Source organism: Struthio camelus, chromosome 17, assembly GCF_040807025.1.
Source record: "Struthio camelus isolate bStrCam1 chromosome 17, bStrCam1.hap1, whole genome shotgun sequence".
Classification (NCBI taxonomy): Eukaryota; Metazoa; Chordata; class Aves; order Struthioniformes; family Struthionidae; genus Struthio; species Struthio camelus.
The window spans coordinates 11,029,741-11,053,948 of record NC_090958.1 but is presented as its reverse complement, the minus strand read 5'-3'; the positions used below and the strand labels follow the sequence as shown (position 1 = coordinate 11,053,948).

Sequence of the window (24,208 nt, the reverse complement as noted above, 5' to 3'; positions counted from 1 at the left end):
TGTTTTGCTTTTGCAAGCAAACCTGAGAAGATACAATCTGGCTGTAAGCGTTGCTAACTGAAAGACTTGCCATAGGAACGCAAAAACGCTGCCTACAAGAGAACTGATTGTCGGCACGGAAAAAACACCAGAGAAACCCTGTAATTTTGAGATGTGGTTCACTTTCTAAATACAGGCAAGTCCACAACTGAAACTAAAATCTGTCTTTTGCAGGGAGGAAGGCTTTTAAAATACACTTCTCTGGAGGGGGCTGGCAGGCTCATAATCAGTGAAAGGTATGTTTTGGTGTGAGCAGATGGCTAAGCCGAGGTAGTAACTGATTTTGGACACCACCTGAGAACTACGTATCCGGCTCTTCTGGATACCAGGGCCAGGTATCACAGAGCCAGGCTTCTGAAGTTCAGCTTTTGCTACAGACGAAGCCAAACCAGCTGCCGAGGTCTGCAGAGATCCTGACATTGTAGCATGGAGCTGCTCTTCATTCAGCTTGATGGTATCTGCTCATCTTGGCCCATACCTCAGGGTAAGGCCTTGCGTGCGCTGCAAACTGTGGAGCTGAGCAGGTGGAAGAGAAATATCCCTACCAGACACAAAGCAAGTGAAAAGCTGTTGAAAAGCCTCATAGTAGACAAAGCCTACACAACGAAACTATCTCCTCTAATTAATTCACAGTCATCAATGAGGCAAATGTCTCTGCCTCCTGAGCCAAACAGGGTGGTGTTTTAATAATAGGCATAAATCTGTTGTGTTTCTCTCCTCATGACCTAGCATATGCTGTCAGGGCACTGCATACCTCGGAGAAGGAGTAGAATTTATGTGCACAATAAAACAATAGAGCTTCAGTGATATCAGCTGTTTGACAAATTTTAATATACATTTGCTATAAAACAGGCAGCAATTACCAGAATGTGATACTGAAATAAAAATCCTTGATCCATTTGCACGATAGATCTTCAATTTACTCACATTCATGTGAGAGAGACACATAAAAATGATATCCATGCTTAAAATCACTTAGAAGCACAGTCTGAAAGACCCCACAGTTGCAAGTGATACTGCAGTACTTAGCTAATGCTCATGTTTCGATGGCTTTGCCTTCATGATTCTTCCAGTGGTTCCTTTATGTTTTCTGGTATTTTGCCAAACACCTGTGAATCAGCGCACAACAAATATTCTTGCCATTTAATTTAGCCTTGCACAGAAAGGCTATATTAGGCCTGATGCAGACCTAATCCCAAACCTCTAAAGAGGTTTAAGGCACTCTGGTTTCACCTAATCCCGAAACCTAAACCAGAATCATTGAAAACCTCCATAACACCACAGGAATGGGCAAATAAAGGGTTTCCACTATGAAATTATTAAAAGGACACAGTGTGTCTTTTGGATTTGAGACCTAAAGCTTTACCTAAGGAGCTTGGACTGTTCACAATAAAAGTGTTTATTTTGAAGATAGGAGGTTGAAAGGTTTATTTGACTAGAGGGCTGATTCCGCCCCTCCCGCCCCAAAAAGAGAGGGGTGATTTCCTAGAGGAGTGAAAAATGGGAAAAAAGGCTGAATAAGTAACAAGGCAGGGGTAGCCAGCAAAGCAGCCAAAAAAGTGAGGCCCAGGTTTCTGTTTAAATCTCAGTCAAGGCTTTCACTCTTTCTGAGAGAAAGAGCGTGGCCTTTGCTGCACACCTGAGGTCTTGGTCCCTGCAGTTATTCACAGTAAACCCATAAGAAACGAATTACTGGTGATACCATAAATACATTGCTGCTGTGCAAAATGGAGAATCTGCCTCTTTTGCGATCTCTTATTGATGATAGAAAACATGTAAAAACCTGCACTGTAATGGAACTTTAAATTACAAATTGCATCCAACTATAATAAATTTGATCTTGCATTAATTCATGTTAAATTAATTGGATTCTGTCATTCCTGAATTCTGGTAACCACCTTATCTTGCCATATAACTCATTATCTTTGTGTTGTGAAAGGGTATTTCATTTTGAAGGAGACTGCAAGGAATATTAACTGCATCATATTCTAATAAACATTTAGTTCCTAACAAATTAAAGACCTGAAAGTATGCTGTATATGTGGTTTCATTGTGCATGGAATTTTATAGCCATGATCTGCTGTTTTTAATCTCTTAATTCAAATTACTTAAGCAAAACATGTAGAAAAACAGGGCTGTCTTTGTGCTTCAAACAATGCTGAAGGTATTTATCTGTATTTAGGACATTCTTAATATTGAGAGGCACAGCCTCCTTAGCACATTGCATTTTCATAACCATTGAATCTAGTTGATAGCCCTTCAGTGCATGGTCTCAGGAATCAGCCGCCCTGCAGGTGATGAGTTTGATATAATAATTAAATTAGAGTAAAAAACAAGGCCCAGATTTGCCTCCACATACTTCCTTAAAATTTACATGCCTTTGTCTGCACCAATGGAAGTGGAACAGAGAAACACTTATTTAACAGCACTGTGGTACTCTTACGTGTAATTTAATTTTGAAAAGCTCTTTGGCTCCATAGCCAAATATAGCAGGAAAAATCAAGAGCGTTAGTTTTATGATGTACCAATTTCTCTAACTGAAATTATAGCAATATAGCCTTCTGAAAAGCTACATAACATGACAAAGCTTTTATCTCTGGGACAGGTGACACAAGCATATTATGGTTTGTTTTCTTTGAGCAGGTCTTGGTGTAGCGGGAGAGGAACAGGGGACTCCGGACAGGGGGAAATTGTGCCTTTCTGCAGTGCTGTCCTGCGCACGTGCTGTCACCAGAGCCTGCTGTCACCTGTCTGAGGAGGGCGGATGGGCTGGCGCAGGGTACGCGTCGTTCCAATCCCACATGCAGTGTTTTTGTTCTGGCAGCAACAGTAAATATTGGGCTGGTCATTTAACTGTTGCCTGATTAAGTCCAACTGTGACACCTCACCGTTAACTTCCCTTTGGAACCGTTTCAGGGATCAACTTTCTGCTCTAAAGAGTCTCTTGCAAGCCAGCACCGGGAAAACTAACAGTGGCTATGCTGGGCTGAGAGATCTGGGGCTGCTCATCCCACAACAAACACGGACTGACAGCGGCAGCCAGCAGAGGCAAGTGAATTCAGGACGCGACGACCCAGCGCTCAGCGAACAGTTCCTGGCAAGTGAAAGGCCGCAGGAGCAGGGAGCAGGTCTACCGGCAGCCCCCGGACCGCGTTTCACACGCCACCGGGCTGCGGCGAACCGCGCCAGCCACGACCCGACGGGGCAGGCAGGGCGCGGCGGCAGCGGCCCGCCCCGCCAGCCCTCTTCTGCCGGTCCAGGCGCTCTCGCCAGCGCCGGGGGTCCCTCGTCCTTCCGCGGTGCCGCCTCAGGGCCCGGCGCCCCGCCGGCAGCCCGGCCCGGGGCCCCCTCAGTGCCTCAGCCCCGCCGAGCGGCGCCAACGGCCGCCCAGCCCAAGGCGCATGCGCGCCTCGCTCCTCTCTCTCCCCCTTCCCCCGCCACGTCATGCGCGGGCATCACGTGCTCGCGGCCGCTCGGCGCTCCTCTGCCTCGGCCTGGCGGCGCAGAGGCCGCCTTAGGAACAGCAGAGGAAGGCCGAGTGATCGCTCTCTCCCAAATCCCCGCGGAGCCGCCTGCCCGCCGCGCGGAGGGAGCCCGGTGAGAGGCGGGGGAGCGGGGGGAGGGAGCTCTGCCTCCGCGCTGCCGCCGGGGAGGCGCGAGGAATGCGCGTCACCGGCGCGAGGGGTGGGGCGGGCGGGGCGTGGTGCCGTCACTGGCGCGGCGCCGCCTCGAGGGGCGCGCGGCGCTGTGGGGTGGGGGGGCAGCGCGCGCGCGCGGCGGTGTCGTCACGGCAACCGTTGAGCGGCGCGCGGGGCGGGGCGTTTCTGTCGCAGCCGTTAGAGTTTCCGTTAGCGGCGCGGGAGGAGCCGCGCAGAGTTGGCCCGGCCGGAGGAGAAGGGGAAGGGGGTGCCCTAGGCCTAGGCGCTCCGAGGAGGTTTAGCGCGTTTCCTGCGCAAGGGCTGCACCGGAGAAGACCGTTCGGTTTGCCGGCTGCGGCCGTTTAATTGCGGTTAAGCTGCTGCTCTGAAGCAGCCTGTCCGGAGGGTCCCTGCGCAACGTCTCGTCCAGCAGCTGGGGCACGACAGGCTCGCGCTTTGAGTTCAGAGCATGCCCTATCAGATATTCAATATCAGTGAGCTGTAAATACCAAACCTAGTTGTAATGGCGCTTACAGTTTTGGTGTATTGAATTTTACAACTGTTCCATAATAATCTCTGTGCTCTTATTTTATGGCTAACAGTAACGAGTTATTTTTAAGGTAGTTAGAAGTGCTAGTGAATATGCTGGTCTCTCCTCCTTTATGGGGATGCTGCTTCTTGAGCAGTAGATCAAGGTGAGGCAGGGAACTGAATCTCCTGAATTTTGTACCCAGTTTTGCTTTCCATTGAAAGCACAGCCTTAGGTGGGTTTTTCCTTCCTGTGTGCCTTGCACCCTACTATCTGCAAAACTGTAACTACAGTTACAGTAGAGTTGTTGAAGAGTAACTAGTTTTTAAAGTGCTTTAAGAACCTTCATGTTTGCAAAAGTAAAAAAAAATATATTGTTATATAATAATACATGTAGTATAGTAATATGAAAAAGTAATGTATTTATCCAACTGTGTAAAGGTCTAATCAGCCTCATCCGATCTTATAGCTGAATCTACTCTGAGCTGGAAGTCAGACTGGAGACCTCCTCAGGTCCCTTGCAACATGACTTATTCTATGATTGTATAATTAATACACTGTAATTTTATAATGTACGCATCTGTTCAGGTATAGCCTACTGGTATCTGCAAAACTCACCTTATAGCGACAGGTTGACTAGAGTCCCTGGGTTTTTACTTTGATTACTATCAGAAATTCTGCTATCAGGTTCTACTTTGATTGCTGTCAGGAAATGGAAGAAATCTTCCCTTGCCGGGTTTTTCACAGACCGCTTCAGTTAGCGGGGAAAGAAAAAGATCCACGCTGCTCGTTGGTCTTCACAGGCTGCATAGCCTGGGCGTGCTGCTCCCTTTTCACGGACGGGCAGCCCTGGTACTTGCAGATTTCTGCTTAGCAGGGTTTACTTGCTTTTGCTCCCTCTACTGGCAGTCTGATTCTGCAGCAAAGTATGTGAGACGTAGTCTGCTTTACAGATATTCTCGACATGGACACTTTGTTTGTTGTGTAGTGTTTCATGGACCTAACTGGCGTTCTGAACGTATTCTTGTAGTGTGTGGATAATGCCTCCCTAATGATACCTGAAATTTGGATTCTTCTATTACGTATTTTTCTTCACCTCAGTAGGAGTACTTGATTAAAATAAAGAAAATGCCTTATAGAGTTCCTTTGTATGCCAGAGCTTAAAGTAGACAATGTTCAGAATCAGTAGCCTCATTCTGAAATGAACGAAATACAAAACAGCGTTGGAAAAAATACAGGACGTGAGAGTGAAGTCTGCAGGCAGCTTTTAGTCTCTGAGAGTTGCTTTGCAGAACGCTTCTTCGTGCTTTTTAGTAGAGTTTCATTGTGATTTATCTATCATTCGTACAAAGCTCCCTCCACCAAACCTCATTTTTAGTAGTATTTCTATGAGCCTTTTCAAGAGAGGTCTGTGACTGGGAAGCATTTCGTTTTCATGCATTTCATGTGTTGTTTCTGTATAAGCTATATGGAATGTAGAGGACATTCAATTTATTTTCAACAAAATTTAAGCTCCTGGGATAACTTACTCTCTTTTAATGACCCTTATTCACAGTTTTATTGATTTACAAGTAAAGTTGTTTTACTAGCTATTGTAAAAATAACCTGTGATTGGGAAATCTAACTTGTTTAGTTCTCGCTTGAATGTGTCGTTACATCAGTTATACTGATATCAGTATTCAACTGATATCAGTTATATCAGTTGAATAAAAATTCAACTGATGCATGCACTGGAGTAGAAGTCAGCTTCTAATTTCACAGATATAATCTAGTTTTGGTTAATTGGTGTAAAAACTTATTTTTAAGTCTTACAATTTTAGAAGAATTTGCAAAAATTACAATATTAGAATCTTAACATTAGGGAGCAGATGCTGACTAACTACCTTGTACCTGAATGCCCATGTTGACCGTTTCATACCTTTTGCAATGAAATCCTGAACTATAGACCTGTATATGTTCTTATATTCTAAGGAGTTAATATTTTGGCTCTGTATCAGGCAGTACATCTGGTTGTATCATGTCTTGCATTTGCGTACTTTTTATTTTTCAGTATTATTTCTCTGTGAGCTCAGCCATGACAACATGCCATTTCATTGAGTAGTAAGAACTGTAAACCAGTCAGTTGTAGCTACTTGACTTGTACAGGGAATTTAATACTGAAGATTCCTGCTTTTTGAAAGGTTATTCTATTAGGCATTGTCTTCTTGGGAAAACAGCTATTATGACTACTCTTCTGTAATAAATTATTTTGCCATAGCTACATTGGCTTATAGATAATATGCAGATCAGTTTTCTTGTGCTGTGAAGAAAAATTTAGTAATGATTAAAAAAAAGAAAGGTTGAACTTTTCTGTTTGGACGCCTTTTATGAATTGTAATGCTAATACATTACTTTTGCACGAACTTGAAATTTCAGCAGTTTTGCGTATTTATATGTGTGCCTTTATAAAGAAAAAAGGTAAGTTTAGTAGCAATAATATTGTTTGGATCCAAAAATTTAGTGCGGATGGATTTGTTTTCTTTGTAAAAAATACAGTGTGACCCACCAGAATATACTTGGTAACACAAATTAGGGGTTTCAAATTAGCAATAGAATGAAAACTACTTTAACCACTTTTTTTCCCCCCCCAAAATTACTGGTGTTTGTGGAGCAGTGAAAGTGATCACAAAACAATGAGAAAGTTTCTACAAAAAAATTACACTATTTTTGCCCAAGCAAAACAGCTTGCTTTTGAGCTCTGTTGGGACAGCTGTGTGATTAAAAAGTGATTTTTTTTTTTTAACTTATGAAAAGCTAAAAATCCACAACTGTAATGAACGCATCTGCTGTAGTGCGTTTTAATTATATTCAACTAATGATGGCATAACTCATCATTTCAAAATTGTTTCAGTGGCATTCATGACTTGGTCTAAGTATTCATATGCAGTGGGATTATTTGAAAGAACTGAAACTTTGAAAGATGTCAGAATTGCCCTATTGAGAGAAGTGACTCATCAAACAGTAGGTGCTGGTTATTAAGAGTAGATTGTGGGTCACATTTAGGCTTCAAATACTAAGGAGTTAATAGATTTATTAAAAATAAATATTACTGGATATTGCTTTAAAAGGCATAGATTAGTCTTGAAAGTTTCCAGACTATTAAGCTGCAGAATCCAGGTTGTATCATGATTCAGGAGCATTTAAAATATGAATCAGTCTCTTCTGCATCTCAGAAGTGCAAGGTGTTGGGGAAAGCACCTTTTCTATAAACAGATTTACGAGCATAAGTCTTTAGATAAACTTAGAATTGTAGCATCACGCCATAAGGAAATTAAGAGTCTTAGGAATAAAAAAATCTCTTAGTCAGCAAATTCTCTCTCCTATGATTTATTCTTAAAGACCAGAAGACAATTGTGACAGTCAAAAAATAATTTATACAGGAAAACCTTCCCAGGTGAGATTGAACACTGCCCTAAGGTTTACAGCCTGAGTTTCCTGGAGCTGTTGGGTGACTGTTGGGTGTAAGGTAAAGCTAAGCTGGAACTATTTGAAAAGAAAAATAGACCAATATTTAACAATTTTTTAGTTACTCCACAGCTTTTCAGCAGAAGCCATATTTCTTTGATTTAGGGGAGGGAAGGATTCTGCTCTAAAACGTATCAGATAGGAATCTTAGGACAGACTTTTTGCACTCAGACAGCTGGAACAGCTGTAGATTCCCTGCTGAAATGAAAATGCTACACTTCAAGATTTAGGAAGGTAAAAAGTGTGACCAGAGCATTAAATAGAAGGGCTATGTGATACCAAAATTTAGCTCTATGTTTATTATAAAGAAAATCCTAGTTGTAGAGGAGAAAAAAATGAACTTGTTCCACCACTTTCTTTTTTCCTCAGGAGAAAACATGGAATATATCCTAGGTAATAAATCTGTTTTATGGCTCACATGAGAAAGGGTGGAGAAACTCCCATTATTTTCTTCCCAGAAATTGAAATGCACATGAGCTAACATGGGAGACACTGGGATTTTCATCCAACAAATGCACAGCTGGCTTCTACTTTTATTATTTTTCTAAGCCTAATAATTTTTCATTTGATTAGCTGGTGGCTGACAAAACTATCACTTGCTCCGTGTTTTGTATATTTAGTAGAGTAGGTGTGATGCAACAAAGAGATTGTAATATATACCCAGAAGCATAGCTCAACTTGTTCAGTTGATGAGAAATTTCTGCTTGCCTCTCCTTAAAATGCAAGTTTCTATCATCAGGATTTGAGTATGAATATCTGAAAACTGGAGACAGGAGAATTATAGCATTTGAGAGTGCTTGAGGGTGTGTTTATTTTTTTATTTCACATTAGAGAATTGTGTGACACTCTACAGATAAAAATAAATACGCAGGAGCATCTCCTAATAAGTTGACAGTCTACAGAGCCAATTTTGCCATGAGAAAGTGGGGAGACTGTTGGAGGGAAAAAGTCCTATTTAGCGTAAGGAGGTGGGGAAAGTAGAGCTGCAAACAAGATATGAGGCATCAAGGATTTAAGTGTGTTCAGAGTGTGCTGTGCTGTATAGGATCAGTAGGTTTTGCAGAATGGAATTTTGGAGGAGACCCATGGACACAATTAATGCGAAGGAAAGCAGCAAGACAAAGCCTTGATAAGGTGAGCATGTGTAAATGTGGGAGAAGAGGAGACATCTAGGAATGAGGTTGATCTGAGCCATGTCTGTGCAGAGCTTTGTAGGTAAAGCTGTGAAATCCGAATTAAAAACCAAGAGGCAGAATGGCCTGTCAAAACTTCCAGCTTTTTGTGCATTCTAAAAAATAAATATACTGAAGAATCCAGCATCCTTGCCTGTTTTGTTGTGGCCATTAATACCAGTGACAAAGCAGATCTGCTCCTGCTATGTTGGCCACCCTGGTGTTTAAAGTGCTAAGCTATGTCAGAGCTTGTTGCCTTTGTTGTCCTGGGCAAAGCAATGCTAACGTTCCCTGAACAACAGTAGAGGAAGAAGAATGCAGTTTTATCCCAGATTGCTAGGTCTATGTTGTCCGTGTGCTTAACGTGATGTTTCTAATTGTTACTTTCAAAGATTCCAAAACAACTAAACGTGTTCTGGGGGAGGGAAGAGGATGTGCATGCTATCTGCCTTTGCTTGAACGTTGTATGACGTCTTCTCTGTTTTCAATTTGTAGGGATTTATAAATGGTAGATGTTCAAGACCTTGTAAGAAATTTTTAAGTGAAATGACCTTGAAGCTATAGGTTCACTAGAAATCCAGACTTCTGCCTAATTTGAGGTCAGTTTTGTGTTCTTTTATACTCTGTTTAGCTGAGGAATAAATGGTTTTGTAAAGATAAGTAAAATCTAAATACTGTGTTTCTATATACTGTTTCTGTAGGCTGACCTAGCTCCCCTGCGCTCACTAAATAATTGTTGACAAGTTCAAGCTCTGTAACTGGAAGGTTACAACTTTGTTTAATGCCATGAGCCAATATATTTTCACAGATAAGGAAAACGACCTTAATGGAAAAATAGGAGAATGCTAAAGTGGCAGTAGATCATCATTGGAGCTCTCTTTTGGATGTAGCTCCCTTAGAGGATTTATGTCTGCTAGGGATCAGAACACTTGGTGTATGGGACCATTACTTGGGCCATGGAAGTGTATGAGCCTGTATCAGTAATGTCTTGTTCCACTTGAGTCTTTTCCAGTGCACAAGCCCATGCAGTGACCTCTCCAGAGGAGATATGCTTTGTGCAGCCAGCTTCACACATTGTCTCCCTTCTTTTTCCTTAGTCTATCTTGAATTTGCATCTCTGACCTGCTTTTTTTTTTTTTTTTTTTTTTTTAGCCTTTTGCTCTGGTAAATTTTCTGTTCTGTGATGGGCCCATTTGGCATTGTGAAGCTGTGCTTTTGAGTTCTAACACCTGCTTTAGACCTTTTGATTCTTTTGGCCTCTAACATGTGAGACAATGCCACATATGTTCCTGGCTGGGGACATGTGTTACCATGCGACAGGAGGGAGGCGTTCCTGGAGGGCAGGTGGGGACACTGCTGGTTACTAGAGCCCCTTTGAGCAGAGGTGGCCTGCCATGGTGGCACACGCACTGTGGCAGCACAGCACCACAGCCTCTCTTCTGCACTCTAATGCCATGTGCCGGATGCAGAGGGCTCTCCACCCAACTTGCAGTAGGTCACGGAGAGGAAGGGAGTCCGTGGTACTGTGCTGCATAATTGTGTGATATACAGTCTTAGCTGCAGAGCCGTTTCTGGCCTGATACTGTTATACAGCTTTTATGTTCAGTGTGTGAGATTTGACAGGTCTACTGTTGGTAACGATTTGACCTTACTGAACAAGACTTTAAATTTGAGAATAGTTGGGAGCATGTGAAACATCCAGGACTTTTTCCATTTTTACTTTTTTTTCTAGTAGTGCGTATAGGCCCCCCACCTTTCATTTCAACAATTGAGGGTGTTGGTTACTTCCTCTTGTGTTTATGTAAGAAAAGCTTTTTATAGTCCATTTTTCCAGTTGGCGTATGTACTTCCTCCATTGCAGCTTAACACATCATTCTTCCCACTCCCTCCCAACCACTGAAGTTAATGGAAGACCTTCATTTTTTTATTTATAATAAAAATGAAGCTGGGGTTGGAATGATCACTATTCCTGCTTGGAAACACGTTCTTCAACTAGCTATATTTTGTTTGTTCTTAGTAAAGGAGAAACGTGTAAGGTAGCAAAGATCAATCAAACATATCTAGGTTACAGGATGTTTGAACTGGAAATTTCCAACTTACTTCTTATTTTGCTGAAAATCTACCTAGAAAAGCAAAAAAGTTTGTCAGATGAATGGAAGTGGGCTGCATTCTATTTTGTTGTAAAAAAAATTTTCTTCATGGAGTGCCAAACGTGAAGAATTTTTCAATATCATCCCTCCCAGCTTTGCAAGGATCACAGCAGGGGTGAAGGTAGTCTAGGAGCACCACATCCACCCGTCATTTTGTCCCCTGCGCCTGGGTCTGGCATACTGACAGCACTTGAGCCTTACAGATTTGAAGCTGTGCTCGAGGTCCTAGCTTGAAGCAACATTAGTTGCCCCCAAAAGGGAGGAAGATAGCATGGCCGTGGCCACTTCCCATTCACTGGCTGACGGCAGGTATTCCTTGTCAGTCCAGCATGCTCTGCATCCTCTTTAAGGACAGTACAGCCTCTGTTTTGGTAGGGCTTCACTCCTCCTTGCTGGATGTTTTTATCACCAACTTTTATCCAGGATGGTAATTGAGCCCCAAAATAGAATTACTAATATTTTACTGTTACAGCCTTCTTTTTTCCCCTCTATGATAGATAGTTTATTGAGAATATGTATTGAGGATGTCTTCTATTTCCTATATTTTGGGTGATATTTCTCAATAAAAGTTAAGTTTTGGAGCTCGTTTTCCAATCTTGCAAGGTTTTCCACCGCAAGTGAACACAGCCCTGGTCCTTCAATGGGGATGCATGTGCAGACATGGCCACTGTCTAGAATACATTTGATTTGAAGGTGAACTGAAATACCTCACTGCTTCAGATCTGTATAAGCCTTGTTTTTTCACAAGAGACTAGTTTTAAGGTGACATGGTGACTCTGGTCCAGTCAGGACAGATATTCACTGTCCCCTTTTCCTGTATGCTAGTCCCCAGCTGCACTGCAAGCTTGCAGCAAAAACATGGATCTGAGGGAGACAGAGCCTGATCACAGCCCTAGGCCTGGGAATCCTTGTACTTTTAATCGCATGTCTCACCCAGGGACATTTAAGGATCTGACAGGTCATTTAGCCCCTCTTGTATTGTTTCATTACTCTGTGAAAATAACGTATTTAAGGCACTCACTTATTTTATTACTCTATAGCTAGCTAAATAATTGAAATTAGCATTTAGGATTCAGTTATAGTGGTTTTATACCATAAATATTGTGTAGTGCCTGCAGATGTAGTTGGGCATTTTATAATATCCCCTGTTTTTAAAAATAGAAGGAAAGTCTGAAATTCTTGCCTTCACGCTTGTGCCCATTAAATGTGGTTATCATTATCTGGTGACAGCATCTGTTCTTTCCAAATAGGATTCTCTACTCTTTCATGTCGATACTATCTTTGTGCTGGATTATTCCTGTCCCCAGCAGAACCTCGGGGCAGGAGCAGGAAGTAAATGTGTCCCATATGGCTGCTTTAGACAGCAGTTTTGGGTGTGGGGAGACAGAAAAGGAGAGACAACGGGGTCTCCCTGGCTGGTGCTTCCCTCGCTGTCACATGAGCAGAGGGAGCAGAGCCATGCCTTTCTGTAGGGACTATCTATCGTGGGAGTGCATCCCATTCAGAATGGGGTGAAGTTACTTAACTCTCCCATAGGAGAGGAAGGGAGCCAGGGAGGAGCTGTGACTCTGAGTCACTGGTTCTTCCTGGAGCGCCTCCTGGGGTGGTGCTGCTACATGCAGCCCAATACAAGACTGAGCCTGAAGGCCTGAACTGGCTGATTGCAAATATTTTACAGAAGTCCTATTTTCTGATAATTACTTTAATATGATTCAGTGTTTTCTCTTTTGTCTGTTCTTGCTGATGACTCTTCATGCATGATCCTTCCCCCTGTGTTGCGGGAGCAGGGCACCCATTCCCATACTGTCCACAGTACTGCTGCTTTGTTTCACCTCTTAGTTTCAGTGGTTGCAAGTAGGTGCATTTTCAAGTGTTGTTGAGAGTGTTGCTGGTTAATACAGTGGACCAAGAGTGTGTCTTTGCAGAAGAATTACTAACTCGTTACCTGTTCTTTAGAAGCCTTAGAAACTACTAAGCTCACTGGAGATGGTGGGGGTTGAGCAGTTTGCAGAACTGGGGTTCTGGTACTGTTTGCCTATTAATATTTCTAGTGATTCCCTGAAATTAGAGCTCTTGTGGAAACCTGGAACTTTGCTCCTGAGGCAAGTGTTGTGTGTGAACTGAATCCAAAGTGCCCAGTGCCGAACGGATATATGAAGAATGGCTAAGATTTAGGTTTCAGTGGGTCCCCAATACTATTTACTAGAGACTAATAATAATAGTGAACAGACTCATTCTATTGCCAGTTCTCTAGGGTTTTAAAAATCCAGCAGAACCAGCAAAATACCTAAAGCTCAGCCAGTGAAATCCAGCCAAGTTTTATAAAGATTGCAATGGTAGCTTCAATTAAATATAAATTGTGCACTTTAAATGTACAATTTACTTAAAAGGAGCTACTTTGCCAAGCCATAAATGTACCAATAGCTAAACCAAGAAATAGCAGTTTAAGAAATCTAAGTTTACAAGGCTTAGAGGAAAACTTGCAGATATTTTTAATGCTTTTATTTAAGCATGTGATTCATATTTAATCCTGGTTAGACCTAATTTGTGCTTACATATCTTTATAGCAGGCTGTACACTTCTCCTAAGCAATTGACCGGTCCATGTTACTGCATTTGTTCAACATGGGGAGAGAGAGGTGTAGAGTACAACTCGCTTTCCTAATTTTTTGCATATATTAGAAAAAGTCTGTCTCACATTATACCTACAAGAAATACATGGGTGCTCATAATTCATATTATCCCATAAAATTTAGAAGAACATTTTGAGACTGTAAATGAAGGTAATTTATATATAAAACCTCATCCATGAAGAATTTATTGCCAGAGCAGATATAATATACCTTGGCACAGACTTCGTCCCTGAAACTAGTACTTGCAGATTTGAAAAAGGAACATACTGAAGACCTTACAGGTTAAATTTTAATCTGATTTTATACAAAATACGTTATTATGAAAGCTTTTGTGTTTGAGAGAGCTAAAGCTTTGGCCAAGTTAGTGTTCCATGGCTGTCGCTTGCAGATGTGCGTGAACATCTTCACTGTGTGAGTAGTCTCCTTAAAATCAGTGTTAGTCTAGCACTGTGGCTCTTGTGTAAAATTATTGATGTATGTAAGTATTTTTGACATTAGTGGGAACTTTTTACCACTGAGGAAACTGCAGAAGCACATTTATGTAAAATATTCTCATGTGCAGTGTCTGAAAATGAATCTTCTCCTTTGCGGAGGTAGTTTGCTATCAGTTTCATGAAATCCAGGTCTCATTTCCTCCTGCAAGGACTGCACTGGGAACATGGGGCCTCATCTTCCTCTCTGCACTCTGGCAAAACTGCCAGATAAAGGCCATGGGATCCATCCATCCCATCGCTGCTTCAAGACACGGGCATTTCTAGGTGGCCACAAGGAGATGTGGCCTCTGTGTCCATGTAGATTCCTGCTGGTAGACTTGGGCACATGGTGGCAGAAGAGAGGCCGAGGTAGGTTATGGCTGCATGGCGACAGCGTTGTGCTAGCACCAGTATTGGGGAGATTCCAGCACTGTCTCCTCAGTGCTCGGGTGACTGGAACAAGGATATGTTTCCTTCTATTCCTTGTTCCGGGGTCTGGATTCTTTTTTTCTTTTGAGACTACATTGTGCACATATGCTTCTATTATTGATGCCTCTTTTTGACCCAACGGCTTTCACTTTCATGAAAGTAAATGATTTGAGATGAAAATGAAGGGGGGAAAAAAAAAAGTTTCCACTCTAACCTTTCCGCATGGCACAAAGTAGCCTTAAAATAGGAAAAAATTTGATTAGCCAGAAAATATGCCACCTAAATGCATCTAGGGAACGGAGAGAAACAGCTGCTAAGCATGCTGTGTTATAGGGGGTTTGGCCCAAGGCACCAAGAGAAACTACATAGCTTACTGCTACAGAAGTGGACCGAAGCTCTTGAGCATGGATATGGAACAGTTAAGAACTTTTAAATTCTTTTTTAAAGATGCACAGTGGTATAGCAAAGCAGTCTATTAGGCTTGGATGGACGGAGAACGTTATCAGTTCCTCTGGGATTTTAATTAGTAATACCAGGAAGTCTAGGTGTTTCAGGAAGTGCTATTAAAAATATTATACTGTTTCTTCCGGATGTAGATCCTTGGACAGTACACTCCCACTTAGCCTTTTCTATGTTGGCTTGCCCTACAACAGAATTCCTAAACTATTGAGAGCAAAAATAACTTCCTTTGCCAGGTATATTAGCTGGAATTATATCTATTGCCGAAAGAAACAACTTCTTCCTTGAAAGTCACATGTGATTTTTGAGGTTAGTGAAGATTTTTCTCATCCAATTATATCTCATCACAGGCATGATTTTGCTACTGAGTAAAACCTGAGTGGGCTCATATCTTGAGTACTGTGTACAGTTCTCTGCTTTTCCAGAGTGATATAGTGGAGTTAGAGAAGGTGCAGAAAATGGCAACTGAAATGATCAAAGGAAATGGAGCAACTGTCATGTGAGGAGAGATTAAAAAGGCCAGGACTCTTTTGTTTAGAGAGAAGAAGGCTATGAGAGGGGATATCATTGAGGTTTACAAAATCATAAAGGTGATGGAAAAGGTGAATGTGAAACCATTGTCCTCCAAATCCTGCAAGAACTAGAGGGCATTCAATGAAACTAGTAGACGATCAGGTTTAAAACAGATTTTAAAAAGCACACCTTCATTTTCTGAAACTTCAGGTAGTGAATTTGCTGTCACATGAGGTAGAGAGGGCAATAGTATCACCAGGGTCAAAAAGGATTAGACAGTTTGATGGACAGCAGGACTACAAATAGACACTGAAATCACTATGCCTTGTAACGTCATTAATACAGGAATTATGGGTGGGAGATGGACTGCAAAAAGCAGTCAGGTTTGTATCTTTTTCCCTAAATAACATCTTATATTACCACTGTTGGACAAAGGTTACTAGGCTAGATGGACCACATGTCTGACCTTGGAGGGCATTTTGTAGGCAATGCTAGAACCATATATTTTCATTTGCAAAGCTCTGATTGTTAATACACTGAAGTCTTATAAGGATAATCAAGAAAAAATTTGTGGCAAGTATGCTAATACTGTATGGTTGTTACGTGAAGCGCTAATATGTGTTTTGAAGTCTGATCCATTGGTAGCAAAATGCCTACCTGTTACTATGTATAGCTAACATGGCATTTATTTGGAAAAAAATATACAGCTTGGAAAATGAATTTTAAGTTTATGTGTGTGTTTGTTTATTTTTCTTGGCGGTGGGTTTTAGTTGTCTCTGAAGTGAAAAGCCATCCAGGTGCAGTGAAGCTGTGGGGTGCTGTAAGTACTCTAGCAGGACAGGTATGCAGGAAGTTAAATCAGAGTAGTTTCTTCAAGCTCCAATAATGTGTGCTACTGAGATGTCTGTACTGGTTCCAGGTGAGCCAAATCCAAAGAGGATAGGACAGAGGAGGAGCTCAGAGATAGCCACATCCATGGATCAGGCACCTAGAGCTTTCACATAAGGGGTTTGGTCCCTGTTCTGGCAATGGGCCTTAGTGCTGCGGCAGGGCAGCGCTAACATCCCTGCAGAGTGGGGTATCCTCCTCGTGCGGCCTCTTTTTTTTGCCTGCCCACCTCCTGATTCCTCAGACTCTGGGCTGCGGGTCAGTAAACCGTACCTATTTGGGCTGCTGCTTTTTATAAAATTGTGAGCGCTTTTATTGCTTTTTTTTTTTTTGGTAAAATTATTTAGATCTATCTATTATCAAAATTTGTAGCTTTTAGAGGGGACCTGCAAAGAGGGAAAAAAAAATACCATATGCACTAATTCACTTTAATACAGGACATGGAAAAGCTCTTAAAAATGCTTTGTCCATGTATGTTTTATTTTAGGAAACATTCAGCATGTCAACAAAAACACTATTTAAACTAGAGCGCTTGAGCCTTGTTCACATTGAGGCTTTTGACTACTTGTGTAGCCCCTCTGCTCTAGACCCAAGCGCTCAGCAGTCACTCACGCAAGGCATGAATTGTCCCAGCGCAGTTCGTGCCGGCTCAGCCTGTCTGAGGAAGCTGGTAGTGCTCTGCTGCTGCTGAGAAATGCAGTATAAACAAATCCTTGCTCGTGGTCTCAGATGTGTTGTTTGGAAACATGTTTGGCTTTTAATCAAAAGAAATGGAGTGCTTGGTACTTAACATGAGTCCAGTTTTTCTTTTTTCGGTAAGTTAAATAAATGTTAACACAAATGAGTTTAAAAAGTCTGACTAAAATGTCTGTTAAGCTAATTGAGCTTTACTTCCTTGAGACTTTTGATGCCATTGTCCTTTTTGTTCTCCGGTTTTCCAGGGAAGTGCTTCAGCTATAGGACAAAAATAAAAGAAACATTTTCAATCTTCTTCACACCTAAAAGATTTTCTGCATGTTCTTTAGTTATTATTTACTGGTTGCAGATTTCTCTTGATGTGAAAAAAAAAATACTGTTCCAAAGATATGTATTTTTCTTAATGAAGATGTAACCCTCATTTTTATAGACAGTTTCACTGTTTTTCCTGCCAACATTTAGGTCAAAGGAGCACTTCTAAGCACGCATGCTAAAAGCAGTTCTGTTGTATAAAATGGAGATGCGTGTTTTATATCACGGGAGTTTAGCGAACAATGCAGAGGTCAATTGTGTGGCTTGCCCCCCTGTCGCATGGTGGGGGGAGCCTGAATGCATCCCTGGAATTCCACCGTGGGATCTGCATCTTTGAAGCCAATGCTAAAATTACTGCTTAGGCTCTTCCAAAGGCGGGTACTGATAGAAGATTCAATGAAATCGAAGGTCGCCGGTGTGGTGGGTGCTGAAAGATACCTGGCTATGATACTATTTCTGATTTAATAATGCGAATGGGAGGCTAGCCCTTTGTAATAATTAGGACTAATTACTGAAGAGGTGTTGACAGATGGGCTAAGAGGAAACAAACTGCCTTTATCCAGTGGCTTAGAGTCAGATTACTAGTCTTGTGTTATCTGTTTCTCAGAAAGTAGAAGCTTCAATCATTCGCTAAGTCTTCAAAGGGGAAAGGGATCCTAACAATATACAGGATTTGGGATGCAACTATGAAATACGTCTTTGACTGAAAATGGCTAAATTAATCCTCTTTCCGTAAATTATCATACTTCTAAAGTTTGAGTTACAGATGGAGAATCTGATTATAGTACTGAAAAATAAGTGAAATCAATATTGATGACTGTCCTGTTGTTGTTTGTTGTTGCTGCTCCTGCTCTTGGATTAGTCTGTATCTAGTTCCTTGCTCTGTTAATTATCTTAATCGGAATTCTTTGTTTCCTTCTTGTGCTATGCTTGCTATCTGCCTGAAATGGAAATGACAAGGGAAAATATTTAGTATGCTCTCATTTTTAGCATTTGTTTTTTACTGATAAGCAGAAAATAGATCTGCCACCCTTATCACAGTTATTTAGCTGCTTAGGAGACAAGATCATGGATATTTTAGACGATACAACAAATTACACGTGTTGTTGTGTTTACTGAGTCACTGATGTAGGATTTCTTTAAAAGTGTTTCTTCTTTCTTCCTTTCTGAGAAGGTGTCTGTCCGGGACTTCTGGATGCAGTAAGTAGACACCACCGTCCGATAGGAATGGAGTTAGCAAAGACATTCAAGGGTTAATACTTTGTCACTAGAATGAGCTCTCAGTGTGACTTACTTTAGGCAAATGATGTAAAACTCTAGCAATCCCCCATCTTCTCAAATGACCTGCTTTTAAGTGCATCTATTCCCACTCTCCACCATGTATAGGTCCTGGTTTTCTGAGAAGCAGGAGATAAATATGGTTGCCTTGGATAGCTTTTATAAGAAGAGGTAGCTTTCAATTATTTATTTACTTCTTAACAAAAGAGGCCTTTTAATTAGTGCTTAAATATTTATAACAATTTTATTGTGCTGTAAAATCGGTTATACTTTGATCTAGATTTTCTGGTTTGAGATAATGGTGCTGGCAAAAGTTTCCCTAATGAATTTGGTCAGAACATGACATAATCTGATTATCTGATGAAAGATTGACACTTCAGTTCCTGCCAGGATAACAGTGCAGTACAATGGGGGGCTGTTCAGCACACATTCAAAGGCAGGGAGTTCAAGTTCAGGTACTGCAGAGTTGTTCAAAGCTCCAAATTATGGTGGTGAAACAGTTTTGCACTTTTCACTATGTTTTTGGTCAGTAGTAGCGTATCCTGGATGAGAGGAGTGAAGTTTGAAGTTACATATGTAAACCATGTAACCCTATCCTGTAACTTTTGTTTTATTTCTCCATTTGCTAAATAGTTATTAGTGTTACTCCTTAAAATATTGAGAAACTAATTGATCAAAGCATTGCAGGCATAGGAAACAGTCAGTACTAGAAACTGGGAATTGACCATCATCAGTATTCAGCAGGTTTTGGACTCTAAACCAACTTCTTATTAATATCTTTTACATTTTAACCATTTAGCTGTTTAACGGGTGACTACTCTTATCTCAGAGTGCTGGAGGCGAGCATAGTTAACTACTGCGTGCTACATACTCATGCAAAAAGGGTATAGACTTGTGTGATCAAACTAACATGAAAGAACAGTTGTGGGTATCTAAAATGTAAGCTTAAGTTAAACTGTTAAAATAAACATTTGTTTTATTTGATGTTCAGGTAATATTTGCTTTGTGAATGTCACTTCTGTTTGCACTAGAATTATAGGGATTCTTGTTAGATTTCTTGGACTAATTTGCTCTCTGATAGCTTGGCTTATTTAAATAGCATTTGCTTATACTGTATTGGATGGGAACCCTAAGGCACCAGTGGCAATACTATTAGTAGTTACACTTGAATTTTGAGGGATATGTTATAGCATAAAAATACTTTGTAATCTGTTACTTTGAATGATGTATTTAAAAGACAGGGTCCATGTGTATCACTTTTCTTTTTTAAAATTATTAAAAGGATTATTGGAAAAAGTAACATGTATGTGTCAAATGGTATTGCCTTTACTGAAACACAGTTGCTTCTGACCCTGGGAGTTCACCTGAATAAGGATTTAAAGTTTTAGCCTAATGAACTGATGCACATTAAAGTGCTGTCCATATTGCTTTGTTTCCTTAACTATCAGCTGGCGTGTGGCTTTCACTGGCAGTGGGAAGACACTGTCTGTGCCTGGAGTCAGTGAATGGGCTCCTAGTCCCGGTTCTAGTGACTGCGCTACCTTGGGCAAATCCCTTGCTCTCCCCGCCTCAGTTTCTCTGTCTACAGAGAAGGACCCGTACTAACGCTGGTCTCGCAGCCGTCCTGCGGCTTACGCAGGAGCGGAAAGCTTCTAAAGAGGAGGTGCGTAATGAAGACTGATGTAATGAATGAATCCTGCAAATCCTTGTTCACTTGAGCAGTCTCACCAACCTCATCTGACAGTTTGCACAAGTGTAGATTAGGACCAAAATTTAGAATGTGAAACATGAGCTGGATACAAACAGGAACTGTCTGTGGTTATTTAATATTCCTTCTACATTTACTTCAATTTATCCCATTTAGTATTTACAATTCCAAAGTATATTTTTGATTTGTTTTTTAAAATATTTGTGAAACAAATACTGAGAATATAAGCAAAGTGTATGCAGGGGTGGAGAAGAAACAAGTACAATATTCAGATATAAATAAATCCCTCATTATGGCAATGCTGGTAGAGTACTTAGCTTGTTCAAATAAGTGCAGAATCTTTTTCCTCTTCTGCTCAGTTTATGTTTTGTGAAGGTGGTGTATACTTTTCTTTTTTCTTATATGAAATATAAAGCGAGGAAATGAAATATTTTGGAACGCTTTGTCAGGGAGCTCAACTTGCAGTGCTTGTTGGTATCATTACTTACCTCTGCAAGGTGTATAGCACTGGGTAAAGTTATACAATAGGGGTTTATTTCATAAGCACAAGAAAGCATATGGCCAGGAATACAGGAAAAGTAGATTGCTTCATTTTGTCTTCATAAGAGTCATTTCTCAGTATCTCCTCCCACCAAAACTGCAAGAACTGTGAATTTCAGGGACATTGATATTCAGAGAAATTTGATGATTTCTAACTGTAAATAACAGTCATTTTTACCTCAAGTGTGGCCAAAGCAAAATAAAATACAACACTCCTAATTACATGTGCAATGAAATAGCTGTATATGTTTCTGGTTTACCATAGATAACTCCAAATAAAAGTATTTATAAAGCAAGAAAAGTTTTTTTTCTTTTGTTTTGGTTGAATCTAAGATAACTTGACATAAAATTAAAATGCAGCGTCTTAAAAACTTAAGGAGGTACTAAAATGAATGTAACTTTAAGATAAGTATGAAAATGAGTTTTGGCCTCTTTCTCCCTCATTGTTGACTGCATCAGGCCAGATCCAGAGCAGAGCTTGAAGTCAACAGAAACAACTCCATTTCTAGCAGCTCTGGACATGGTCCTGTACATCAGGAATCAATTGATAAGTCACCGTATGATATATTTTAGAAGTGTAAGTTAATTTCCTATAACTTTTTTTATTATGTAGTATCATATTACATATACATGTCTTTAATTCCAAAAACTCTTAAGTTATATTTCACACTTTGAAGAAAAAAAGTATAGAAGACAAAACGTCATCCGATATGTATTGTGTTTCATGCTCCTATGCCCTGTGGGAGGAAAAGAAAAGTAATAGAACAGACAAATAAATAAACGTGGTGTTGAAACTGGCATGACAGTTTCTGCTGTTGCGCAACGGAACTGCAATCAATTTATTGTCTTCATTGGTCAAATGCCAGAATAACAGTATAATATTATACAAGACTAGATTAATTAAAGTGTAATTAGAACTGAATAAATTAAATAATCATAAAAGTTTGTCATGGCAAAAATATGTGTTTAGAATTAATTAGTTTTCAAATAAAATGATATTTTAATTGCTCAGAGTTACAGAATCCTTAATTGCAGACATATAAATTCTGGCCCAAATAACTTCAGTTGCTGTAACAACTTGATATATTTCTTCTCAGTCAATTCTTTTTAATAGTTTGTTACTAAACAAGATTATTGCAGGAAATGTCTGCTAAAACGTTTGGAAGATGTTTAATTAAGCCCATGCTATCTAAGGACACTATTAGCTCTTGGAACCAAAGGATTTGTAGCTGATGCTGCACTAGGCAGCACCCCTAATTAAGGAGGACGGGCAGACAGAGCTGTGTGGCTGACAGGTCGCTGTGCATGGCTGAACTGAAAGGCTACTCAAAACAATCTGTTGATGCTCCTTGGCTTAACAGTTTTCTGCTAGTTTGCAATGATTTATCAAGTGTGCAAAGTTAAATTCATTTTTAACTCTGAGGCTGTGGTGTAGTGAGACGGTTGTATAAATCCCTTTTTTTTTCCAATTATATTGTGCATTTCCACAATCTTCCCCCCAATCCCCCAAGGAGATTTGGCATTAGTGGTCCTATTTCTTTTTTGTGTGAGCCGAGTGCAGAGTCGGTCTTTGAGCTGAACTACTCTGTGCTTTGTGCCTCCTTCCTTTCTCCAAACAAGGCCTTCTGCAGTTATATCATTGCACTTTACCAAGCAATTAATGGTTTCAGAAAGTAAAACAGATGGGTTTCTTTTCCCTCATTTGCAAAATGAGCCTGTTTGTGAAGCACTAAAATTTCATCAGTTTCAACTGTATTTTAGACTCCCATATTAAAATCTAATGCAATGACATGTAAGACAGGAGCTCATGTTGTCAGTCCCCCTATTTCTGGCATAAATGTATCCATGATACTTGGCTGTCTCCAAAATGTTTACTTCAGTAAGATTTGCAATGCCCAAAATGTTTAACTTTTTTAACAAAGGTCAACCAGCTGATAGCTGAAGGCGAATATGTCAGAATGAAAGGCTGAAAAAAAATTATCAGTCCGACACAGTGGGAGTATTAGAGTGATTAATGTTTATGTTAATTTATGGCTTTTACATATTGATTAATAGCTTTTTCTTTCAATGACCAAAATGTGTAAGTGGCAATGAGATCCATATGCTAACTCAGTGTCTTTCAAATAATTACAATCATTCTCAGGTTTGTTCCCATGCTGAATCCATGTTTTCATATGGAAAATAATTATTGTACAGTGAATTTTTTTTTTAAATTGCAGATGGAAGTATTTGAAAGTGAGCCTCAAGGTACAAGCCTAGGTTCTAGCTATTTCTGAAGGCTACACGCTGACATTCATATACATTTTTCTTGCAAACTTCATTATTTAAAATCGTAATATATTGTGGTTTAGTCTCTTTCAGTTAGAAGATGCTTAGAGACAAAAAAGGTGCTAACACTGTGAGGAGCCATTATCTGAATTAAATTATTAAAAATATGTGTTGAATTGCATGATGATTATTAGTCATTTTCTTTTCTGCTCCCATAAGATTTCTTGGCATATCACCAGCGGCTGATAAGCAATTTTATTTTCTAGCTGTTCATTGACTGTTACAGTTAAAATGTGGAAACTTCTATCATTCCTCATCTAAATGTCAGGAGAGAAGCTAAGTTGGGGGGAGAACCTGGGAGAGGATGAGCTCCTAACCTCCGCGCAGTGCGAAATGGAGGTTCTCAGCAGTTCTCAAAGTTAGACTTTTTTGAAGTGTTTTTGTGAACAAACAGTCATTGTTAGTCATTAATAACAATTTTGTGACCAGTTAGAATGAAAGCTCTAACAGCATTTAGTATTTCCAACCTGTAAAAAGTAGGTCTCTGGTCCGTTGTACTGTTGGCTGTGCGGCAACAAGTTTATGATGACCGTAGCTAAAGGGGCATGTATAGCTAGGTCATATAAATCATTGCATTCTCTTTGACACTTATGGGTCCGTGATTAACAAGTTTCAAAAGCAAGAGAATTTGATCAATTTGACTCCATTCTTGATAATATATATTTCTATGCAAGCACACTAATGACTACTTCCTGTCCCCTGTTGTGAATTTATTCATTTATTTATTGACTTAGGTTTTGAGGTCAAATACAAAAATACATCACTGTGCATAATCTCTACTTTGGTAATCAAAAAAGTAGGTAGCAATATGAAAAATAACCAATTTTAATAGAAAACATTGACTACACTTCTAAAAATTAAGAGTCCTTTACTAGTGCATTTTACTGATTAAACTAGAAATTTCTACCTGAAATGAATTT

The 24,208-nt window shown here is 40.3% G+C and overlaps 1 protein-coding gene across 5 annotated transcripts in view; it reads left to right on the top strand.

Annotated features, from left to right (window-relative positions):
* The first annotated feature begins 2,955 nt into the window (after positions 1 to 2,955).
* GNB1L (G protein subunit beta 1 like) overlaps positions 2,956 to 24,208 on the top strand; it is a 43,922-nt gene continuing 22,669 nt past the window's right edge. Inside the window, exon 1 of one of the 5 annotated variants that reach the window (XM_068911131.1) lies at positions 2,956 to 3,087. Coding sequence is in view for 4 of the 5 variants with exons in the window: in XM_068911133.1 (XP_068767234.1) it covers positions 3,484 to 3,636 (153 nt within the window). In the remaining variant the exon portion in view is untranslated. Of the gene's footprint in view, positions 3,088 to 3,413; positions 3,637 to 24,208 lie in introns of those variants that run through there. The other 4 variants (XM_068911133.1, XM_068911130.1, XM_068911129.1 and 1 more) reach the window with 4 other exon arrangements.